The following is a 20,540-nucleotide window of genomic DNA, read 5'->3' on the forward strand; positions in this document are numbered from 1 at the left end:
AGTAAAAACCAACGCAATTGCAAGCAATGAAGTTGCCTTGTATGAACACGGTCTTAAAAACAGTGTAAAAGGCAAACAAACTTTGAAAACTGAGAGAACGGGCAAAATTATAAAAAATGTTTAATCAAATGATCTTGTTAATGTGCCTTGCTTTGATTGCCAAAATTCACAAAACAATCAACTGCTCTTCTAGTAACAACACACAAAGAAGCTTGAATGTTTAAGTAAAATTGTACAAATTTTGATTTTTAAACAATAACTTTTTTTTTATTTCTTTCATCTTTGGTGGGTTAAGACAATACACTGCAGCATCAGCTGATATTCTATTTGTTATTATTGTGCGAATGTGTATTTTGCTGCGAACGTATTTGTAATTAAAGTTCCTATATAGTTTTGCTTGGAAATGTCTCGCAAAAGTCAAGACATTCCCATACGACCACGCTATGGTATACCAGATTTAGGAAACGACGAGAATTATAGTGAAGCAGAAAGAATATCGTATAAAACCAGAAAGACTTCATCGAGCGCTATGGAACCTTCATCGTACAGTGAAATTCCTTTTCTGGCCCAATATCCAGAAATGCAGGATACCACAGCGTCGGAAAAAATAGAACGGCACTGCAGTGTGGGCGAACCAGATGTGGAAGATGAAGAAGACAATGACTCCAATTCATTCGAGGAAAATAAAACTCCAAGGCGCCCCAACTCATTGCACTGTGATTCGTGTAAGATCAAAATATTTCCAAAGTTACTTATTGATTTTTTGCAAAAAAGCTACTCTTTGTTGCGCTAGCTTTTCCGTATGAGCTGGAAGGTGCAACCAGTACAGATGGTCAAATGCGACACTTCGTAGCTGAAAATCTTGAAGAAAAAATACGAAGTGGTAGATTTCTGGAAGCTTTACAGTTAAACTTTTTTAATAACTTTTGTGTTTGTCTTTTAGATCAATTGAGTTACGCTTCACACAATAGCACACCTTCGGTGCCAAACAAGAGCAGTAATTTGCTAACACGACGTTTTTTACAAACGCAGCGTCCTCAAATCGACGCAAATGTATTGAATGACATTGAAATAGAAGCGCAATATTTGGCCGCTTCTATAGACAATTTGATGGAAAACTTGTGCAATTTGCTACATTCTGTAATTTCTATCACGATTTTTCATGTTTATACTCAATAAAACACCATTTATTTCAGATATCTTCAATAACTGCCGATAACGTTGAGGTACACAAAAACGCAGTGAATAAACTGACCGATAGCATGGATGCAAACATCAAATGCATGTACACTATCATGGCAAAGACAGAGGAAATCACCAAATCAATGAAGCCAACAGAGCAATTGGGCCAGCGAATGTAAGTGTAATTTACGCAATGCAGTTATGAGCAAAATGTACAATTTATATTTTTTTTAGTCGAGAAATCAAGCGGCTCGTCGATATGCTCGATGGGACGATGTAGGATAAACCATTGGTGGCGAACGGTAATTCGCCGAATCCCGCCTGTCCCCTCTTTTGACATCTTTCACATTTTTGTGTTATTATTTTAATTAATTATAATGTTCCATAAGAATAAAAAATAGTTTTATGTATATTTAGTACTTTTCAACTTTCGCTTTCACAATACGCACACTGTCTACTGGTCTGTCATTTTTATCTGTTTCTGCCATACCAATACGTTTTACAACTTGCATTCCTGAATATACACGTCCAAAGATCGCATGCTTGCCATCTAACCACTGCGTAGGCGCTAGTGTAATAAAGAACTGAGAACCGTTGGTGTCTGGACCAGAATTAGCCATCGATAGTATTCCAGCACCCGTATGTTTCAGATCCGTATGAATTTCATCAGCGAATTCGCCACCATAAATAGAAGTACCGCCGCGGCCAGTACCAGTTGGATCACCACCTTGAATCATGAAGTCACGAATGATGCGATGGAATATCACGTTGTTATAGTATCCACGGCGCGACAGTTCGGCAAAATTACGGCAAGTGTTGGGTGCGTGCTTCCAATAAAGCTCAACAGTGATTTCGCCCATGCTTTACAAATGAAATAAATATTTGAGGAATAAAATATTTTGTATGGAAGCTAGCAATGAAATGCTTATATTTACGTTGTCTCCAGCGTTACAAAGTGCGGTTGCCATGCCTTGTCGGGAATGCCTGAAACAGAGGCAGCAGCACTACTTGTTGTAGCTAACATTTTATTTATTATTTAGGAAATTGTGTTTAGAAGTGCAGGTATTTAAAATACAACACATAAATTAAACAAATTACTGTCACTTTTAGGGTTATATTTTACCTTGCCATATAACGAAAATGTGCACTGTGCTGCCACATGGCGCGTTTGTAGTTATTAGTAACCGTATTATTTTGAATGAACATAACGTACGTTCACATGTGCAGTAATTAGCAATGAATCCACAAAATTAATACACCCGTTCACCACCTATGGCAGATTACCTGCAAAATTGACAATCAGCTGTCAAGAAAAAGGTTATTCTTCATCGAAATTGGTTTGGATTATTATTAATAACTATATGAAGAAAAGACAAGGAGAAAGAATATCTAATTTAATTGCGCAATTAGCTGCTGTGGCAGTAATAAGCATGCGAAAATCGATATTGCATTTTAAAATAAGCAATAACAGACCAAAACGCCTATGGACGCACGTAAGTAATTAAAAGTATATCAGTTTTTTTGACGTGATAACGTCTTATAATTCGATTTAGCCGGTTGCACGCACGAAAAAATGTGTCATTACCTTACTCATTTGTCGTTACCTTGCTCATTTGTCGTTACCTTGCTCATTTGTCGTTACCTTGCTCATTTGTCGTTATCTTGCTCATTGCATTGAATGAACTGCAAGCGAAAGCGCGGAACGAACGACAAAGCAAACAAAGCAAACGAACGGCAACGTTCGACATCTTGCTCTCTCCTACTTAAGTGAGCGTATATATGTACGTATATGCGCATATGTACATATATAAATTCACGTATTTGTATTTGCATATGCCTTCTTATTGATTATTATTAATTTGATTTACTTGAAGAATTTAAAATAAAACCAAGTTTGTTAATAATACCTGTTGTTTTAATGTTATTATTATTTTTTGACGTGATTATGTTATGTTATGATATGTTATGTTATGTTATGTTATGTTATGTTATGTTATGTTATGTTATGTTATGTTATGTTATGTTATGTTATGTTATGTTATGTTATGTTATGTTATGTTATGTTATGTTATGTTATGTTATGTTATGTTATGTTATGTTATGTTATGTTATGTTATGTTATGTTATGTTATGTTATGTTATGTTATGTTATGTTATGTTATGTTATGTTATGTTATGTTATGTTATGTTATGTTATGTTATGTTATGTTATGTTATGTTATGTTATGTTATGTTATGTTATGTTATGTTATGTTATGTTATGTTATGTTATGTTATGTTATGTTATGTTATGTTATGTTATGTTATGTTATGTTATGTTACGTTATGTTATGTTATGTTATGTTACGTTATGTTATGTTATGTTATGTTATGTTATGTTATGTTATGTTATGTTATGTTATGTTATGTTATGTTATGTTATGTTATGTTATGTTATGTTATGTTATGTTATGTTATGTTATGTTATGTTATGTTATGTTATGTTATGTTATGTTATGTTAAAGTATATTATGTTATGTTAATGTTAACTCATTCTCTATATACATACAAAATATGTATCTATCAAACAAATAAAATTAAAATTTATTTTGAAAATTGCAGCCATTCCATCAGTATTTTCTTATGACGTTGTCACGTTAAACTATTGCCAGTAAACCGACTTTACAGACAACCTCTTTTTCGATTATCCCTTTTTCTGAGATTTTTTTCACTGGTCATAAGCTTCTGCCGCGCAAATATGTGCCTTAAGTCCGAAAGGGTTTCATTGCCTTGGATGCTAAATGAGTTTAAATTAGTATATTTAGTTTAATTAACAATTACTTTATTTTTCGCGATTTTGACAAGTCTGACGTCAGTTTCCTTTCCAATACAAAACAAATGAACAAAGTAAACACAAGTACGAGAAATTACATATTTGTGAAAATTCAGTGAATGGCTTTGTTAGATTTCAACTAAGCAAATTAATGAGAACGCACAAATTAATATAAAGCCTCCAAATGCAGTTTGTTTGCGGATGACACCAGGGCAAGAAAGTGTGTGTGTGTATGCATAATTTGTTGTGTTTGGTTATTTCCATTGCTTTCGCTTACTTTCCCTCTTCTCAAATATGAAATTCGCCTTCTTTTTGTTTGTTTATTCATGCGCCGTGATGACACAGCGATTTGGGAAGGCGCAATCATGTCATCAATCAATCATCCTTGTTTAACTCTTGTAGCATTCGATACAAAAATTTATCTGCTTGAGGGTTAATATTTTCGTACTCATGTCACTTGTACACTTGCCAGAATATTTAATAATTTGATTTCACACACAGGTGTCGCGGTACTATGTTAGTGAGTTCAATTTCTGTCGTCTTTTTGTTACACGGCGAAAGGCTCACAAGGTGATTTTGGTAGAGGACCTGATTTTTTCTTTTTGCTGCGATTTGGTATATCGAATGTTGAACTGATCTGTTTCCTTGTTATTACCTTGTTTGTTTGTTTACATTCTTATTGAAATTGCGACATTGAAAATACCAAATTACATTAACAAATTATTTGTAAATGGCCCTGTTCATCTACCGAAGTTACCTTTTATGAATTCGCCTTGCCTTGTAAATTGTCAACAAAAGGAATGTCAAAATCATTTGCTTTCTTCCCATTTTCACTTCATTCAACAACTTTCATCGTGTGCGTAAAGTTTAGTTTGCGGAGAATTGTTATTAAGTTTCGGAAACAAACGAAAAATGTTACAAATAAGAAATGCATGTGATCGAAGGTAATAATTGGATCCGTCGTATTCCAATTGTTTAATTACTGACGTGAATCAAGTTTTAGTTATAACAAAGTTTCCTGATTTCTTGTCAATTTGTTTTCAAGGCATGAGACAAAGAAACATAGAAGAAAACGTATAAGAAGTGCAAAGAATGCGTAAAGACAACGCAAGAACCGATGATTTTGTTGTTCCTTGTATGCAACTTATTTTGCACAAACGTGAGGCAGAGTAAAGTCTTACAAAATAAATTGCAAATGTGGTAAAAATATTGTGCTTTTAAAAGTAAATGGGGAGCAGTTCCACCTAATTCCGATTGTAACATCAGGTTTTTGTGACAGTCTAAACGGCGTGAACAAAACAGTAGGCGAAACCGATATGTAAAGGTAGACAACGCATAGAACTTTTGAGACAACCCACTGGAATGGTGTTATTTTGCCAATTAAATAGTATTAACGAAAGGAAAATATTAGTGTGTCGTTCGTAACGTCTAAATTACCGGTAGTGGCGAAGTGGCAGTGCATACAAGTGTGGGTGGTGGGGCAACGACAAGCGAGAGTGATTACGAATAAAAGTGAAAGTTGATGAAATAGTAAATATGCTCTACGCCAAGGCGCACAATGAATGCGCCTTGCTCGACGCTCTTTATATATGAGCAGGGTCTTCCATGTTCCAATTTGATTGCGTTTGAACAGTTTTCCAGTTGCTTGTGGGTGAAGTTTTTAAATTTGCTAACCACATAATTTGAATACCGCATGAAATTAGGAACTGATCTCCATTATTTTTTGTTATTCAGTTTAAAGTTATTTAGACTTGTTTATATGATTTTACTTTAATTAGTATTTATATTAGAAGCATAAAATACACCTGTGAACGTTAATTTGAACGACGCCAAGCAGCAAAAAAAGCTTAAAATCTCTGGCGAACGAACGCTTTGCCAGACGACAGTAGCAAAGGAAACATATTTTAATTTATTGCACAATTTTCCCCTAGGCGAATTCATTCTACAAGGTGATATCGTTTAGAGATGTAGCCAAGGTTAGACCATTAACCGGCTCTCAGCGAATTTGAAAGAATCAGCTGATTGGCTGACAGACGGCTGACACAGCTGATTGGCTGTTAAAAAAAAAGATTGTGTTGGAGACATATGAAAAAATTAACACAGTCTCCGCTCATCTTACTTCGTTGCCATCTCAACAACCATGGTGAAAGAACTTAAGGAGGTATGCTCAATATCCACCGTTAACCAGCTCTCAGTGAATTTGAAAGAATCAGCTGATTGGCTAACGTAACCGGGGACACACAGCCTTCGCTCACATCGCTCCGTTTTGTCTGATTGGACGAATGTGTGAAAACGTGTGAAATGAGCGGGTAGATTTCTGCTGCTGAGCCCCCGGAGACGTGGCAGTCGCAGTTACTTACACAATTTTGGTTTTCATGATGGCCAAATAAGATGCTGCTCCACCACAAAACAATCGATTTATTACAACCAAATTTATATAAAAAATATTTTCCAATTTTCTGCAGTAATCGCCTAATATAAACGCAGTAGAGCTTATTTCTATGAGGCCATCTCAAAAATAGGCTTTATGTGTTTAAGCTAGAAATTATTGTGGCTTTGTTAAATTGGACCAAAGCAGTCGTCATCTGGTTGTTGTTGTTGTTGTAGCTTAAACATTCCCCATACATATATGTGCGGAAGTGACAGCCCTTGGCCGGATATAAATCCGGGTCGTTCCGGTAACGTAGAACCGACTGTCGTGGGAACGTCGGTCATGTGGTCTGGTTGTATATCACATATTATTCCTAAATTGTTAAATTGAATTCCCCTTCAAAATAAGTGATTATTTTACATTTAAAAAAGTTACTCGAACTTGAAAACCATGATTCGACACAATCACACATACAAGTTTCGTGCATATGTAATGAGAGCATCAAGCTAAGGTCAATGGAAAACATGAGGAAAAGAGCTCTAGCGTCTTAGTTACATACATACGTACATATGTGCACATCTGAATGCACTTCTAAAAAAAAAAAGTTATTAAAAAAAAAGTTATTAAAAAAAATAGTTATTAAAAAAAAAAAATTATTAGTAAGTTGCCCAAAATTATCATGCCTTTTTAATGAAAATGTCCTCACAGTATGCATATTTATGTTATGTGTGCTATTAACCGTGTATCTGTGTATGTGCGCTCGTAGTGAAAGTGCAGAAAACTAGAATTTAATTATCCACTTGATGTTAAGTGAGATAATTCATAAATAAAAAAACTAATTCAAGTTATCTAAAACCGTGAAAATTCTGAAAATAAAAATTAGTTATCCCCTTGATGTTAAATGAGATAAACAATAATAAAAAAAAAATTTAACGCCTTGCAAACCTCGAAAGCGCTTTTTCACAATAAACCCGCCGATTCCGAAAATGACTGAAATAGCGTTCAGTAATTGCAGCAGCTATAAAAAATAAGGGTAAATGGTTTTAAGTGCGCCAAAGAAGTGTAAAATAAAAACGCCAAAGGATACAGCGCAACAGCAGTTTATGGTATCAACCTTTGCCTACTTCCCAGCGAATGTTAAGAGCTCCATGTTTCGCAAGGTGAGTACAACATTTACAAATTTTGTTTTTAATTGCTAGAATATTTCTTTTTTATTACTTATCTATTTGTGTACCGCTATTTGCATATTATCAAAAAACGATTGCTATAAGAATGAAAACAAAAAATATGGAGCTCAATTTATGCTATTGCAACACCAATAACGAACGTACAGGTCGCGAAAAAATCTAGCACCTCAACATTTTTACCAGTTTTGACTATTTGAGTTTTTTATTTTTGAATTTAAATTTACATATAAACAAATTTGCACGTTTGCTCTTCATTGGGGTTTAGTCCGGGGGCCGCGATGGCCACTCTAACACCGCAATCTGCTTCTCCTGCAGCTAAGTAGCGCATGCCGCATGTTTGGCCGTATTATCTATCTAGCCTTAGGTTACCCATAAAGTTAATCACGACTTTCGTAAGTCGTGTAATTTTTTTTTATCGACTATATAAATAATAATTAAAATTTCATTAAATAATAAATGAGAAAATGTGAGAAAAATTGAATATTGCATCTATTTTTATTAATTTCCCACAATTACTAATTTTCATAATGGCAGGTGTGCCAATACTTATGCCCGTGATAGTATGTACAATACACATAATGCGACTAATTACAGTCAAACCAAACAAAGTTCTTATCTAAAAAACATAAAGCAGTGTAAACAATAGCACGGGTAAATAAACAAAAATAGAAAACGTAGACAATTACTTCGGCTGTCACTGGCGTTATTTGGTTTTTCTGCTGAGATAAAAATTCAATGAAATTTAAGTGGCAGTCATTGTTTTAGTGGGCCCAAGCTTACCGTACCATTATTAGAATGCTTAAGACTTGTGTTCGTCACTTAACATTTTTTCTCTACTATTTCGTTAAAGTTTGTTTTGTAGCGTACATATGTACATACACATATGTATGTATATACGGGTATATAGAGAGTGAATAGTGCAGGGCTAACCGACTGGATTGAATTAGCGGTGCCAAGTCATGCCGAACACAGTCGTGGATGGAATGCGTGGGCCAACTGCCTACGAACAGCGGTAAGCAGCAGCTACGTTAGTGTGTATGTGTGTGTATGCAGATGCATTCTTATTTACACCTGTATGCGTGTTAAACTGAAAGAATTTGAAAGCCATAAAAGAAGCAAAACACAAATCAATGCCTTGAAGTAATAACTAGGTAAGGAAATCTACGAAAATGGAATGCAATTAAAAAGGCGGTTCAAAAGACCAAAAGACTAATAGAAGAAATGTTGATCCGCAGCGCTGAAATTATATTAAAAGACAAAAAGTAAGATAAAAGCAGAAAAAAGTAATGCAAGGCAGGAAAGTAAGTTTAGACGCGCTTAAATTTATAGAAAATTTACATCTCTTGTTTTCAAAAAATGCCTGTAGAAGTTTTAATTTTTTTTATGGTTTTATGCATCATAAATATTTTGCTGCACATGCATACATATATTCTTCTATATACATACATACAATACCTATAATATTATATAACCTTTATTGCGCGCTTGACCGAGCTTCGCCTGCAATTTGTGCTGTGCGTCTTACAATGAACAATTTTATGTTGACTCTGAAGGACAATGGCTTCTTGGTCAACTTCAACTCAGCTATGCTAACTCATACACTGGATGCGGGACTGAATCAATATTACTACAATCTACCAAGGCAACAAGCAAGATATATTCGTAACAACAAAATATATTTAGATGCATCCAAAATATACCCTCATTTTTAGTGGGAATTATGAAAAATCGATCACGTTCTTGAAAAACACGTAAAAGAGAGTGCAGTTGACAGAGTCAGCAATGTCAACAACTCTTTTTCAGCAGTTAACAGTTTCAATCAGAGAAATTTTGCTAGTACATTCTGTACTGGGAATTGTTCAATAAAACGAAAATAATTGTTTAATCATCCAAATTTATTTTGTCGCCTTCAAAATGGGCTCCATTCGAAGCAATACACAAATGGCAACGATTAGTCCAGTCATCAAAGCACCTTTTAAACGCGTTTGAAGAGATCTTCTTCAGCTCCTTCAGCGAATTCTCCTCTACCGACTGGCCTCTATCGACTCAAAGCGCCGTGCGCAGAGTGGCAGTTTAAGTTTTGGGGAAAGGAAAAAGTCACAGGGTGCTAAATCCGGTGAATACGCCGGTTGTTCGATGATATTTGTCGAGTTTTTGGTCTAAAAAGTGTTTACAATATGAACCATGTGAGACGGTGCGTTATCATGGTGCAAGAGCCATGAATTTTCTTTCCACAAATTGGGCAGTTTCCTACGCACATTCTCTCTCAAAGGGAGCATAGGGCCTCGACAAGACTAAGTCTTGCGTTGGTTTCATTAATCTATTTTGCTTTCTGGCAGGGTAGGTGCTTAGCTTGTCGCATAACATCCTAATAATATTCTTTATTTACCGTAGAACCATTTGGAACGCAATCCGAGTGCACAACACGATGATAATCAAAGAAAACGAGTAGCGTGACTTTCACTTTGACCGACTGTGATGTGATTTTTGGGTTTCGGTTCATGTGGATAGCGCCATTCAGACGCCTGTCAAACTCATACACCCATGTCTCATCACCTGTTATGATGCGCTGGATAAACGTTGGGTTCAAAAATTCAAAAACAGTAACAACGCCAGAAATCGTAGAAAAAATTACAGGATATCGTAAGGGAAAACCATCGAGTGACTGAAAGAGATTTAGTAGAAACCCTAGGCATCTCATTGGGTAGTGTAAGCAATATTTTTACTGAAAAGCTGTTTGGCGCATTCGCTAAAAATGGAACAAAAACAAATTCGATGGCGACTTTCTCAGCAACATTTAGAGCATTTTCGAAAGGATAAAGTGAATTTTGTACGTCGATTCATGTCTACGGATGAGACTTGGGTCCATCACCATCATTCTTTTGGGATGCGAAGGGAATTTCGCTTGTGGATTACTTGCAAACTGGTAAAACCTCAGTTATTAATTTTTTCGCACCAACACAATTTTAGCTTTTGTCGCCCTCTGTTGTAAACGAACTGCTGGTTCATCCCCTGTTACGTCAGCAAATCAGCTGATACCTTCAAAATCACTGAGAGGCGGTTAACGGTCTGCTGTTGGCAACACCTTCGGTATTCCCTCCACCGTGCGATTGGTCCTATAATATATGTAGAATGCACCTAACTAACTCCCCCACAGGGCCCCACAGGGGTTACATACGTAGTGGTAAAATAAATAAATACATCATATGATATATGCATATGTACAAGTTTGTATGTATGTCCATATGCATATAATTGAAAAGTATTAAATAATTTGTGAGGAGACAATGCAGCGTGGCGGATAGTAAAGTCGAATGCAAGTGAACTGCTGGAGAAGTAGATGGAATAATGATATGAAGTTGAGCTGCTGAAGAAATGCTTAAATTCACGTCCGCCCAGCGCATACCAATACTTAGATGGGCGCGCGACCGGTTCGTTCAGTAGTACAGCGCGGAAAGGAGACAAAAATAAAGGGCATTGGTGCAGTCCAAATCGCTCGACAGCTTGGAAATTATCAATAAAAGAACTACAACTCACGCAGAGCGGTGGAAGCTGGCGGCGCGACACTGTGGCGTGAAGCTACAAGAACAATTTTAAACATTTCAATGCCACAAACAATGCAACACAGTGCACTCAGTATATCCACGAGTTATGGCGGAAGAAGAGAGGAACCGAAGTGGAGAAGAAAGTTGAAATGATGAACAGAATGAAGTAAAACTGAATGCTACGATTAGTGGTCGAAATGTAATTTGCGAAATTTTCCAAACTTTAGACGTAAAACAATTTTACAACTTAAAAGTTCAGTTCGACAAAGAATAAAGAAAGTTTGGAGAAAAGTAGCAGTTAACAATCATAAAGGCGAGCAACGAAAAAAATGTGTAGTCAATGGATAGGAAGAATCGGGTGCATTGTTGTGCGCCGTTGAATCGGAACTTGCAGATTTGCGACAGTACAGCGGAAGTATGTACATATGTATGTATGTGTGGCAAGCAGTCATTCGAACGCAAAATCCTCTAAATTTTTTTACTGTTAATGGGGCAAAGTGATCGATTCTAATTGATGGGGGAAGCAACTAAGTTGTAATGGTATTTTTTATGCACGTAAAATTGGATAAAGTTAATAGCAAGTAAAGTTTTTATTCTAAGTTCGTTTTTCATTGAGAAAGATTCAGAATATGGACGGTGGGTATATTTATAGTTCATAGGAATTCTATGAAATCATCAGCTCTTTTATGATTGATTATTTATAATACCAACTCGCCACCCTCTTGGAGGAAGTTTCATTGAGTAGAAGTGCAAATGAAATAAAAAACTAAAATGATATAAATAAAAGAAAATAATTTAAGACAAAATAAAATAAAATAAAATAAAATGAAATGAAATGAAATGAAATGAAATAAAAGAAAAATTATATAATAAAATAATTTAAATAAAATAAAATTAAATGAAATAAAACAAAATAAAATAGTTTAGATGAAATAAAATAATGTAAAATAACATAAATAAAAAAAATAAAATAAAATAAAATAAAAAAAAACTAAAATAAAATAAAATAAAACCAAATAAATAATAAAAAAGGCGAAATAAAATAATTTCAATAAAATAAAATAGTTCGGATGAAATAAAATAATATAAAATAATAAAAAAATGAATAAACGTAAATATTTAAAGAAATTAAATTATTTTAAATAAATTCAAATAAAATAAAAGAAATGTAAATAAAACAAAAGAAATGTAAATAAAATAAAAGAAATGTAAATAATACGAAATAAGTTTATAAAATAATTTAATAAAAAAACTAAATAGTTTATATTAAATAAAATACCATAAATAAAATAATAAATAAATTCTTCGAATACAATTTTGTAAGCGCTAAAGGTAAATACAAGACTCAATAAAAGGTTTTCTACTTGTGATTCTCTATTTTAATTCTTTTTCCTTTTGATTTTTAAACAATTCCAATTTTCATTTATCACTACGGACGTACATTTTGCCGAAATAAACTATATTGTATTTACAGAAAATAAACAAGACCGTACAGATTTTTTATCACATATGCAGGTTGAGTGCCTGCGATATTTCAAAATGTTTCAGATATCTATTTCAAATTTGATTTATTGAATTACGCTGTGCATTTAACGCTGTCTGCCAAATGCACAAAATTGCGCTGCCATCTATACTCATAACAACAAACAAACATCTGTTATATGCATGTTAGGGATGCCCTAATAATCATGTTTCTTTTTTTATATCGAAATACAATAAATTTTGGTATTATTTATTTCACGAAATTCTCTAAATTTGAAGTTGATTACAAAAGCTTTTAATACAAAAGGTTCGAGGTCAAAGGTCAACGTTCCCGCTACAGTCGGATTTATATCCTGAAAGGATTGCCACCCCAGCAGTAATTTCCAAAAATGTATGGGAACATTGTTACAACAATAACAACAACTACAAGGTCAAAGGCCCACCGGATAGTTGTACAGGGTGGCCCATATAGTTTTGTTTTGTTAATCATAGATTATTTTGACAGTGACAGCTCTTTTTCACTAGAAATCTTGATAGAAAGACCGTATCATATCTCCGCGGAACGAAGAGAATCCCTCCAGTCTATAATAACATTGGGAAATACTGCACTTCTGTTTCCAAAGTCAGTGTTGTGTAGCCCGAATCGTGCGTTTATTGAAAATATGTCAAAATCATATATTCTGGCCAGATGTATTTTCATTTCGGCATGCAAAAGTCCGCATTTTTTTTAAATGCTGCTGGAAACGTTATTTCGGTTAAGGGTGAGCGCTAGATAGGCGTAATAAACAAATTTTTGTGGCCATTGAAGACATAAACCTGGACGATCTTTGATTTTAGCAGGATAACGCGCCATGCCGCACAGCTCATGCCACAATCGATCTTTTGCGCGCCAAGTTCGGTAGTGGAGTGCCGTGAAGCATCGATGTTACCCGAATAATCCTTTAACGATTCAAGTTCTTAGGGCGAATAACAAGTAAGCCGTTTGTGAGATAGAGCCAGGAGCCGTAACCAAGGTGTTGGAAAATCGGGTTAACAGAATGTGCTGCCGTGAATCCAACCGATGCAGCCATGAAAGAAATAGGCTGGAAAAAGAATTTTGGGATTTTTTTTTAATATTTTAAAATAAATCACCATATAGATCACCCTATAAGCTTATATGCTTATGTGCGTGCTACTAAAACATACAGAATGCATTTTTAATTTGAAATTGTCGATTTGCTTTTTTGTGCAGTTTGTTATGTGAAAAAACTGATCCAAATTCAGCAAACTTTCCTTTAGCAAGTAAAGAACGTTGATATGATTGTGAGGTTAGAATATTAGAAACGAAACTGACCCTGCTACAAATAAAATTTGCATGCGTCAAACACCAACGTCCACCAACTGCTCAGATTGAAGCTTGAAGCAACTCAGAAGCATTTTAGGGGTAGACGAGGAGAAGTGGGTATTGGGAGCCATAAAAAGTAGAGTTTCTTCTATAAATTCAATTTAAAACTATATTTTTAACGAGAATTTATTAACCACTGTTTATTCGCAGAAATTATATGAATGAAATATTATTTAGATTTAATTTGGGAAATTTCGCACGCCGAATGTTATCTTTCAAAGCTGCTTTTATTTCCCTAAACTCTTATCCTTATCCTATTCTAAAGGCGTCAAATCGGGTATTTTTTCAGTCTTATTGCAGCAGAATATCGTGAAATTATTCTTACCAGGAATTTCGTTTGCAATAAATTGATTGTTTCATTAGATGTTTGGTACGTTGCGTGATCTTCTGAAACCGCATATTGTCAATACGAGCATCCATATCATCAAAAATATACCAAAAAAACTTTGTTAAGACATTCGCTTTTATGCGGCTCATGAGTGCAATCGAACTCTTTTCAGTAAGTTGTGCGTTTTCTACATTTCTATCAATAGAGACGCCATCAAATTGTGGCAGCTTTGGAGCGGCTTAAGAAGTTCGCTTGAGTTTAATAGTATTCATACATATTTTCTTTTTTATTCAAAATAATTTTGTTTTTAATATTTTGATGCCTGTTTTTTCCGGAATTCAAGCAACTACCAACTATCAGTAGTCACTTCAGTCACTTCAAAAGCCGTTCTCTGCATTTTGTCATGAAGTAGAATCATCCTTTAAAGTAAAAGTAAAATAATGACATCCCTAATGCTCATTTAATATAACGATATCACATTGCGCAATTTTTGAATTGTGTGCATCCATACTAAAACTATTTGCGACATTTAAAACGACAGCTAAATTCATGTATTTTTTAATATTCACACTTCACTTTTTAGCGGAGCACGATATTTAAATTTTTTAGGGTTTTTATTTAACTTCTCTTACATACAAAAATGAAAAAAAAAAATAAAATTTTTTTAATTTTAATAATTTAACCCTCTCGAAATATTGGACCTGGACGATGCTGTCCATTTTGGCTCTTCTATTAAATTATTAATCACTATGATTGTAGCTATGTTCCGCTACTAGAACAAAAACAAAAAAATTTCACAAAATAGCACGGTTTTGAATTTGACACCCTAAAAATCGGGGTTTTTCAGTTTTTTTTTTTAATATATCAAAAAAGTACGAAATAATTGAAATAATAATATGATTCTAGTACGGGTGATAGGTTTTGTTGTTGTGAACAACATATTAAAATTTCAGACGATTTTTTTCACAAACACCAGGACGCCTCTCTACCTAATTAATGGGCTGCCGAATATTGGGAATTTCCGCATGAAAATTTCACAGTATATTCCTATATTTTCGATTATCGAAAAAACAGAAAATTGATTTTTTAATTTAACCATTTAAAATAAAATTATTATGAAATTTTTCAACTTTTTTACCAGAATCTTCAGAAAATTTCGTTGCATGCAGTTTCATAGTCCATTAGGTTTTTTTTTTTATTCACTCATTTAATAGTCTAAAAAATGCAGTATTTCTTAGAGTCTATACCCTTTTTGGGTGCGTGCGTCTTGATGTTGTTCCACAAATGGAGGGACCTACAGTTTTAAGCCGATTCCGAATGGCAGATATTTTTTATGAGGAGCTTTTTCATGGCAGAAATACACTCGGAGATTTGCCATTGCCTGCTGAGGAGCGACCGCGATTAGAAAAAACTGTTCCTTAATTTTGGCGTTTCACAGAGATTCGAACCTACGTTCTCCCTCTGAATTCCGAATGGTAGTCACGCACCAACCCATTCGGCTACGGCGGTTGAAAAACAGATTACTCTAAAATAATTCCACCAAAATCAAATTAAACTTATAATTTATTCATTGTATAGAATGAAAGAGAAGATAATATTTCCTGTAATTTACAGAGAAAGTATTAGATAATACTATGAATTTAGTTCAACAATTCATTTAGTAACAACAATTTGAAGTCGTATTTTGTTGAAGAAAAATCTAGGCCAATATGATTTGAAAGCGCATTAAATTCTCTCAGGGTTCTAGAAATCGGAGCATTGGAAGCATAATTAGTTGTAACCATTCCTGAAATTGAATTGAAACTAATTTTCTTGAGTAGCGATGGGGAGTCAATCGCCCCACATATCACATCAAAAGGAAAGTGAAGGAAACAATAGTCCTTCTACAGGGTCCGGCACTCGAAGCGTAACCAACTTCAAACTGCTCGCGCATCAGCTGTCTGTTAGTTGGCTAAATGACAGTCCAGAGTATTGTTCAAAACAAAGGGAAGCATTTTGACGAGAGTAAACGCGAAAAAAAAATCAGTAATGGATTTCAAACGTAATACGAGTAGTGTGATTGCATTATATTTGGCTGGAAAAGCAAAAAGCGATTGCTCGTGAGCTCGAGCACCTTAAAGTAAATAAAGTTTTTGTTTATCGCACCATTTCTCGCATAATGATACTGGTATCATCGCGAAAACGTCATGGAGGTGGTCATCAAAAGACTGCAACGTCACGTGAAGTGGTTCAAAAAGTGAAGAAGCGATTTGAGCGAAATCCCCGACGAAGTGCCAATCAAATGGCGAAAGAACTGAAAATATCTGACCGTAGCATCCGCCGCATACTGAAAAATTATCTCAAAGTCAAGCCTTGCAAGATCCAAAAGGCGCATGGTCTCACACCAAAGCAGCAGCAAGTCAGACTTCAGAGAGCGAAGGAGTTGCTTCGTTTGGCCGAAAGCGGTTAATTTCCGAACATTGTGTTTTCTGACAAGAAAAAAACTGAGCAATTCGTAAACTTCCAAAACGAAAGGGGTTTATTTGGCCGACCGCTCATACGAGAATTTGAGTCATCGATTATACACAAGAAGGCAGCACCCGCCACAGGTAATGCTTTGGGCCCCTGTAACAGTAGATGGGCACTCTCCAATCGTTTTCATCGAGCCCGGCGTCAAGGTAAATCCGAAATATTATAGGGAAAGTGTTCTGGAGGTTGCTTTGAAGCCGTGGGCAGTCAAACATTTCGGTGGCAGACCATAGACGTTTCATTAGGACTCGGCGCCGTCTCACAAAGCTTGAGTGAACCAGGAAAAAACAACGTTCCGTACTTTATAACGTTCACACAATGGCTCTCAAATTCACCAGACGCGCATTCGATGGATTCTTCTCTTTGGGCCATTTAAGAGCAAGATCCGAACTAAAAGATTCATCAGTCTCGAGGCGCTAAAGAAAGCAATCGACCACGAGTAGGCCAAAATACCTGCAAGTCAAGTTCGGGCAGCTTGCGATTCGTTTTTGAACCCTCTCAAGGCCATAGTCAAGGCAAAAAGCTGATCATATCGTTCAAAAGAAAATTGATTCTTAATTTTGTATTATTTTCACACATTTTTTACTTCAAATTGAATTAAAGTAATTCTCCAAACTGAATTGATGATCTTTTTAATTGGTTACACTTCGAGTGCCGAACCCTGTAACATCTAGTGGACTAGTAGAAATTATTGGCAGAGTAGAAGTCATCGGCATTCGGTAGATTGCGCAAAGGTAGCAGAGGAGTTGTAGCCGTCCAATTAACAGCAAGTGACGTCTCGGAACCTCGGAAACAACAACAATATTCGGTTCATTGCGACGAGTATGAGTAAGCAAACACTGTGAATATATCAGCCAGCATTATTTCCACGCACATCAGCTTCCTCGGCGACGATGTCACCCAATTAATGAAATTATTATTCAATTCTCCGTGAACTTGTATCTTTACTTTTACGTTAGTTTTTTTATTTTATTTTTTTTTCTTTGGGGTACTACTTCTAAAAATTTCAACTTCATATCCCATTTTGAACCTGAATTTTTTCCAGCTTCCGTTGTAGCTATTTAAGATGACTAATCGCTTAGTATCCAATTCCCAAATCTCCATTTGTATCCTACCTGTTGTTTATACCCATTTACCTGAATTTGTTTTGCCTCGTTGACTGACGCTGGCTTCTAATGCCTGTAGTTGTACTACCTGTATATATAGGACATATAGATGTGTGTATTTGTATTTGTATGTATGCGTGCATGCACATATTTATGTATGAATGCATGTAAGAATGTTCGAAGCAAAGTAATATGAATATAAATCATAGGAATGTGTCTGCTTTAGCGAGCCAATCAATAGAATCCATGCCGAAATTGCTTGGCAGCTTCTGACAACAGAAATGGAGTATTTCTCAATTTTACTAGGTAGTACCTATTCATTTTAGTTTTGAGTAATTATCTTATGGGAAAAGTATGCATTTATTCTCCTCCCCAAATTGTTTAGTAACAAATGATCTCCTGTGGCAAACCAATTTCATTCAATTAATAGGGTCTCGTTTTTGTAGTAATCCGGAAATATATTTTCCGATTGCGATAGAAGATAGCAGCGTTTTTATGATTACAGCAATACATTCATACAAAACAATCTGCGTAAGGTTGTATACATACTAATATGTAGAAAAAAAGAAGAACGAGATTTATTTAACATTAATTGTTTAAAGTTCTTTTCTAATGTACGAGTGTTGCTATTTATATTTCTGGCCTTGGGCGCTTGGGTGTTGTCAGGCACCCTCTGGCATTTCCATTAGAAAGTTCGGCATATTTTACCATAAACGCATTCAGTAATGATGACGTGTGGGCCATATTAGGGTTGTTTACAGTTGCTTTAAAAATTCTTCTCTGCAAAAAATAGGAATAAAACGTGAACATTTTCATGTGACTAGTTTTAGTCCAATCGTAGAGCTGCAACCTTTGACAGCCTATAGCTACTGCTTGGCCCGTGGACATGCCATTGATGCCTGTTTATGTAGTGAGCTGCTTGATACAAGACACATCTGCTATAGCCACCTCTAGCCTGAGAGAGGCAGACGCTACATTGTGCCTTACGGCTGAAATGTGTTATGTGGATTGTTCTTAGCTTCGGTGCTTATCATCGACCTTACCAACTTCGTAGACCTGTCATCGCTCTCGGGATCATTGCACGTACTGAGCCCCCTCATAACAACAAGATGACAACTCTCGAAAAGGAAAAGCATTGCTAATGACTAAACAATTCTGAAGTGAGCTAAAATTTTTTGGAACATGTCAAAGAAGTCTATTCAAACAAGACTATTGTTCGAGAGCTGAAGAGGCAGTGTATAATACGCTTTCGTGCTCTGCATCTTTCCTTGCTATTGCGTTTCACGACGCCGTTCTGAGGAAACTACCTGTAACCAGGAAAATCCATATTTTGCTTATCGATTATAGCAGTTTGGCTGCCCGGGTAAAAAATAATAGGCCGACCAGTAGCAGTAGAGGTTACGAGCCAAGAAAAACCGCTGATTTTATCACTGCCTTTTTACCACGCTGCAGTGCGCAGTGCATTACAGATTTTAAATCTGTAAAAATAGCCATGGAACCTGAGCCCAGGGGAGTGATATCTTTCCATTTGTTTCTCTCTAGGTTTCTTGTGAACAATTTCTTGCCAAATTACATAAGCAGTATATTTCCTTCAGCCCCATTATCGAGAAAAAATACAGATGCGTTGGGTATATATTATAAATCGATGGTCTAAGTAGGACCCATAAAATCAGCCTTAAAGAGCCTTCGGTATTCGGTACCAAGTGACATTGAATAATGCAAAGAAAATTAATTAAAGGCTATAGCGGCACTTTTCATACACGCAAAGCATACCACGAAGCTCCATGATTGTTAAGACATTTTTCAATTCCATTTACTTAAATTACGCCATGACCTAAAAATTTGCTACTTACTTATTTGTATATAAAGCAAGAAAAACAAAAACAACAACAACCAAAGCACTCCGCCGCAAAAGATTTGTGCTTGCAAATGAGCGAAAGCAGTAAGAAAAACAAAAGTTGAGAATTCATCAAATGTTAAAAGAAAAAAGAAATTCGTAAGAGGGAAAAAACTCATTCTCGGTATGTTGTTGCAACTTTTGTTGCTCAACAAGACAAAAACCTACTAAAGTGGAATTTGGCGTACAACCTCATCATCTGCCACAAATCCTTTGCAATGGCAAATCAAAAGCATCGAGAGGCAGGCAAGTGGAAAAGCAATATGCCTGGGAGACACACAAGACCAAATAATTGTGGTAAATGTAAAAACAAAAATAACATTTGCGCATTCTTGTACGCCAACAAACCAACAGATTAGTAGTAGTTGTGCAGCAACAATAAAAACTACAACTACCGTGTGTAAAGTCTTTGCAGTTAGTTGCTTTGCTGCAGTGTGGCAGTTCTCGCTGCCTTAAGGCTCTTCCTTTTTAGGCCCATAGAAAATATTTCTTTGATTTCCATGCATGTAAGTAAGTGCGTTTGTGTTTTTAAGTTAGTTGAACACCGAAAACATTTTTTAATATAAAAGGTATTGTAATAAATAATAATGTAATAAGAATGTGAACAGCTTCGACCCTAGTTTCATCATGCTCCTGATGTTTTTTTTTTTATTTTAAGAAAAATTAGTTGTACTGTTTTTTGTAATAGTTCTTTAGTTCTAATTAAAAATGTCATTTAAAGGAATACAAAAAAAATTC

At 35.3% G+C, this 20,540-nt stretch overlaps 3 protein-coding genes across 5 annotated transcripts in view; 2 read left to right on the forward strand and 1 right to left on the reverse strand.

Moving 5' to 3' along the window:
* The first annotated feature begins 319 nt into the window (after nucleotides 1–319).
* On the forward strand, nucleotides 320–1,592 carry LOC129240201 (BLOC-1-related complex subunit 6). 2 transcript variants are annotated; one of them, XM_054875833.1, is made up of 5 exons: nucleotides 321–725; nucleotides 794–883; nucleotides 944–1,140; nucleotides 1,197–1,357; nucleotides 1,417–1,592. In XM_054875833.1, exons 1-5 carry the CDS (start codon nucleotides 404–406, stop codon nucleotides 1,460–1,462), a joined length of 816 nt encoding a protein of 271 aa, XP_054731808.1. In that variant the 5' UTR covers nucleotides 321–403; the 3' UTR covers nucleotides 1,463–1,592. The 2 variants fall into 2 exon arrangements, with proteins under 2 accessions (XP_054731809.1, XP_054731808.1); XM_054875834.1 differs by lacking the exon at nucleotides 794–883 and having other exon boundaries at nucleotides 320–725.
* Nucleotides 1,568–2,271, reverse strand: LOC129240203 (peptidyl-prolyl cis-trans isomerase-like 1). The gene is made up of 2 exons (XM_054875835.1): nucleotides 2,118–2,271; nucleotides 1,568–2,043 (listed from the first exon to the last, which is right to left on the reverse strand). Exons 1-2 carry the CDS (start codon nucleotides 2,204–2,206, stop codon nucleotides 1,596–1,598), a joined length of 537 nt encoding a protein of 178 aa, XP_054731810.1. The 5' UTR covers nucleotides 2,207–2,271; the 3' UTR covers nucleotides 1,568–1,595.
* Nucleotides 2,272–7,168: 4,897 nt separating this feature from the next.
* LOC129240200 (bifunctional heparan sulfate N-deacetylase/N-sulfotransferase) overlaps nucleotides 7,169–20,540 on the forward strand; it is a 355,141-nt gene continuing 341,769 nt past the window's right edge. For both annotated transcript variants that reach the window (XR_008582037.1, XM_054875832.1), the window contains exon 1: nucleotides 7,169–7,525. The gene's annotated coding sequence lies outside the window, so the exon portion shown is untranslated. The remainder of the gene's footprint in view (nucleotides 7,526–20,540) is intronic.

Source organism: Anastrepha obliqua, chromosome 3, assembly GCF_027943255.1.
Source record: "Anastrepha obliqua isolate idAnaObli1 chromosome 3, idAnaObli1_1.0, whole genome shotgun sequence".
Taxonomy (NCBI): Eukaryota; Metazoa; Arthropoda; class Insecta; order Diptera; family Tephritidae; genus Anastrepha; species Anastrepha obliqua.

Coding starts and splice junctions, on each gene's coding strand:
- LOC129240201 (XM_054875833.1), top strand. CDS start 404: ATGTCTCGCAAAAGTCAAGACATTCCCATACGACCACGCTATGGTATA. Junction 726..793: donor CTCATTGCACTGTGATTCGT/GTAAGATCAAAA, acceptor TTGTTGCGCTAG/CTTTTCCGTATGAGCTGGAA. Junction 1,358..1,416: donor GAGCAATTGGGCCAGCGAAT/GTAAGTGTAATT, acceptor TATTTTTTTTAG/TCGAGAAATCAAGCGGCTCG.
- LOC129240203 (XM_054875835.1), bottom strand. CDS start 2,206: ATGTTAGCTACAACAAGTAGTGCTGCTGCCTCTGTTTCAGGCATTCCC. Junction 2,044..2,117: donor TTTGTAACGCTGGAGACAAC/GTAAATATAAGC, acceptor TCATTTGTAAAG/CATGGGCGAAATCACTGTTG.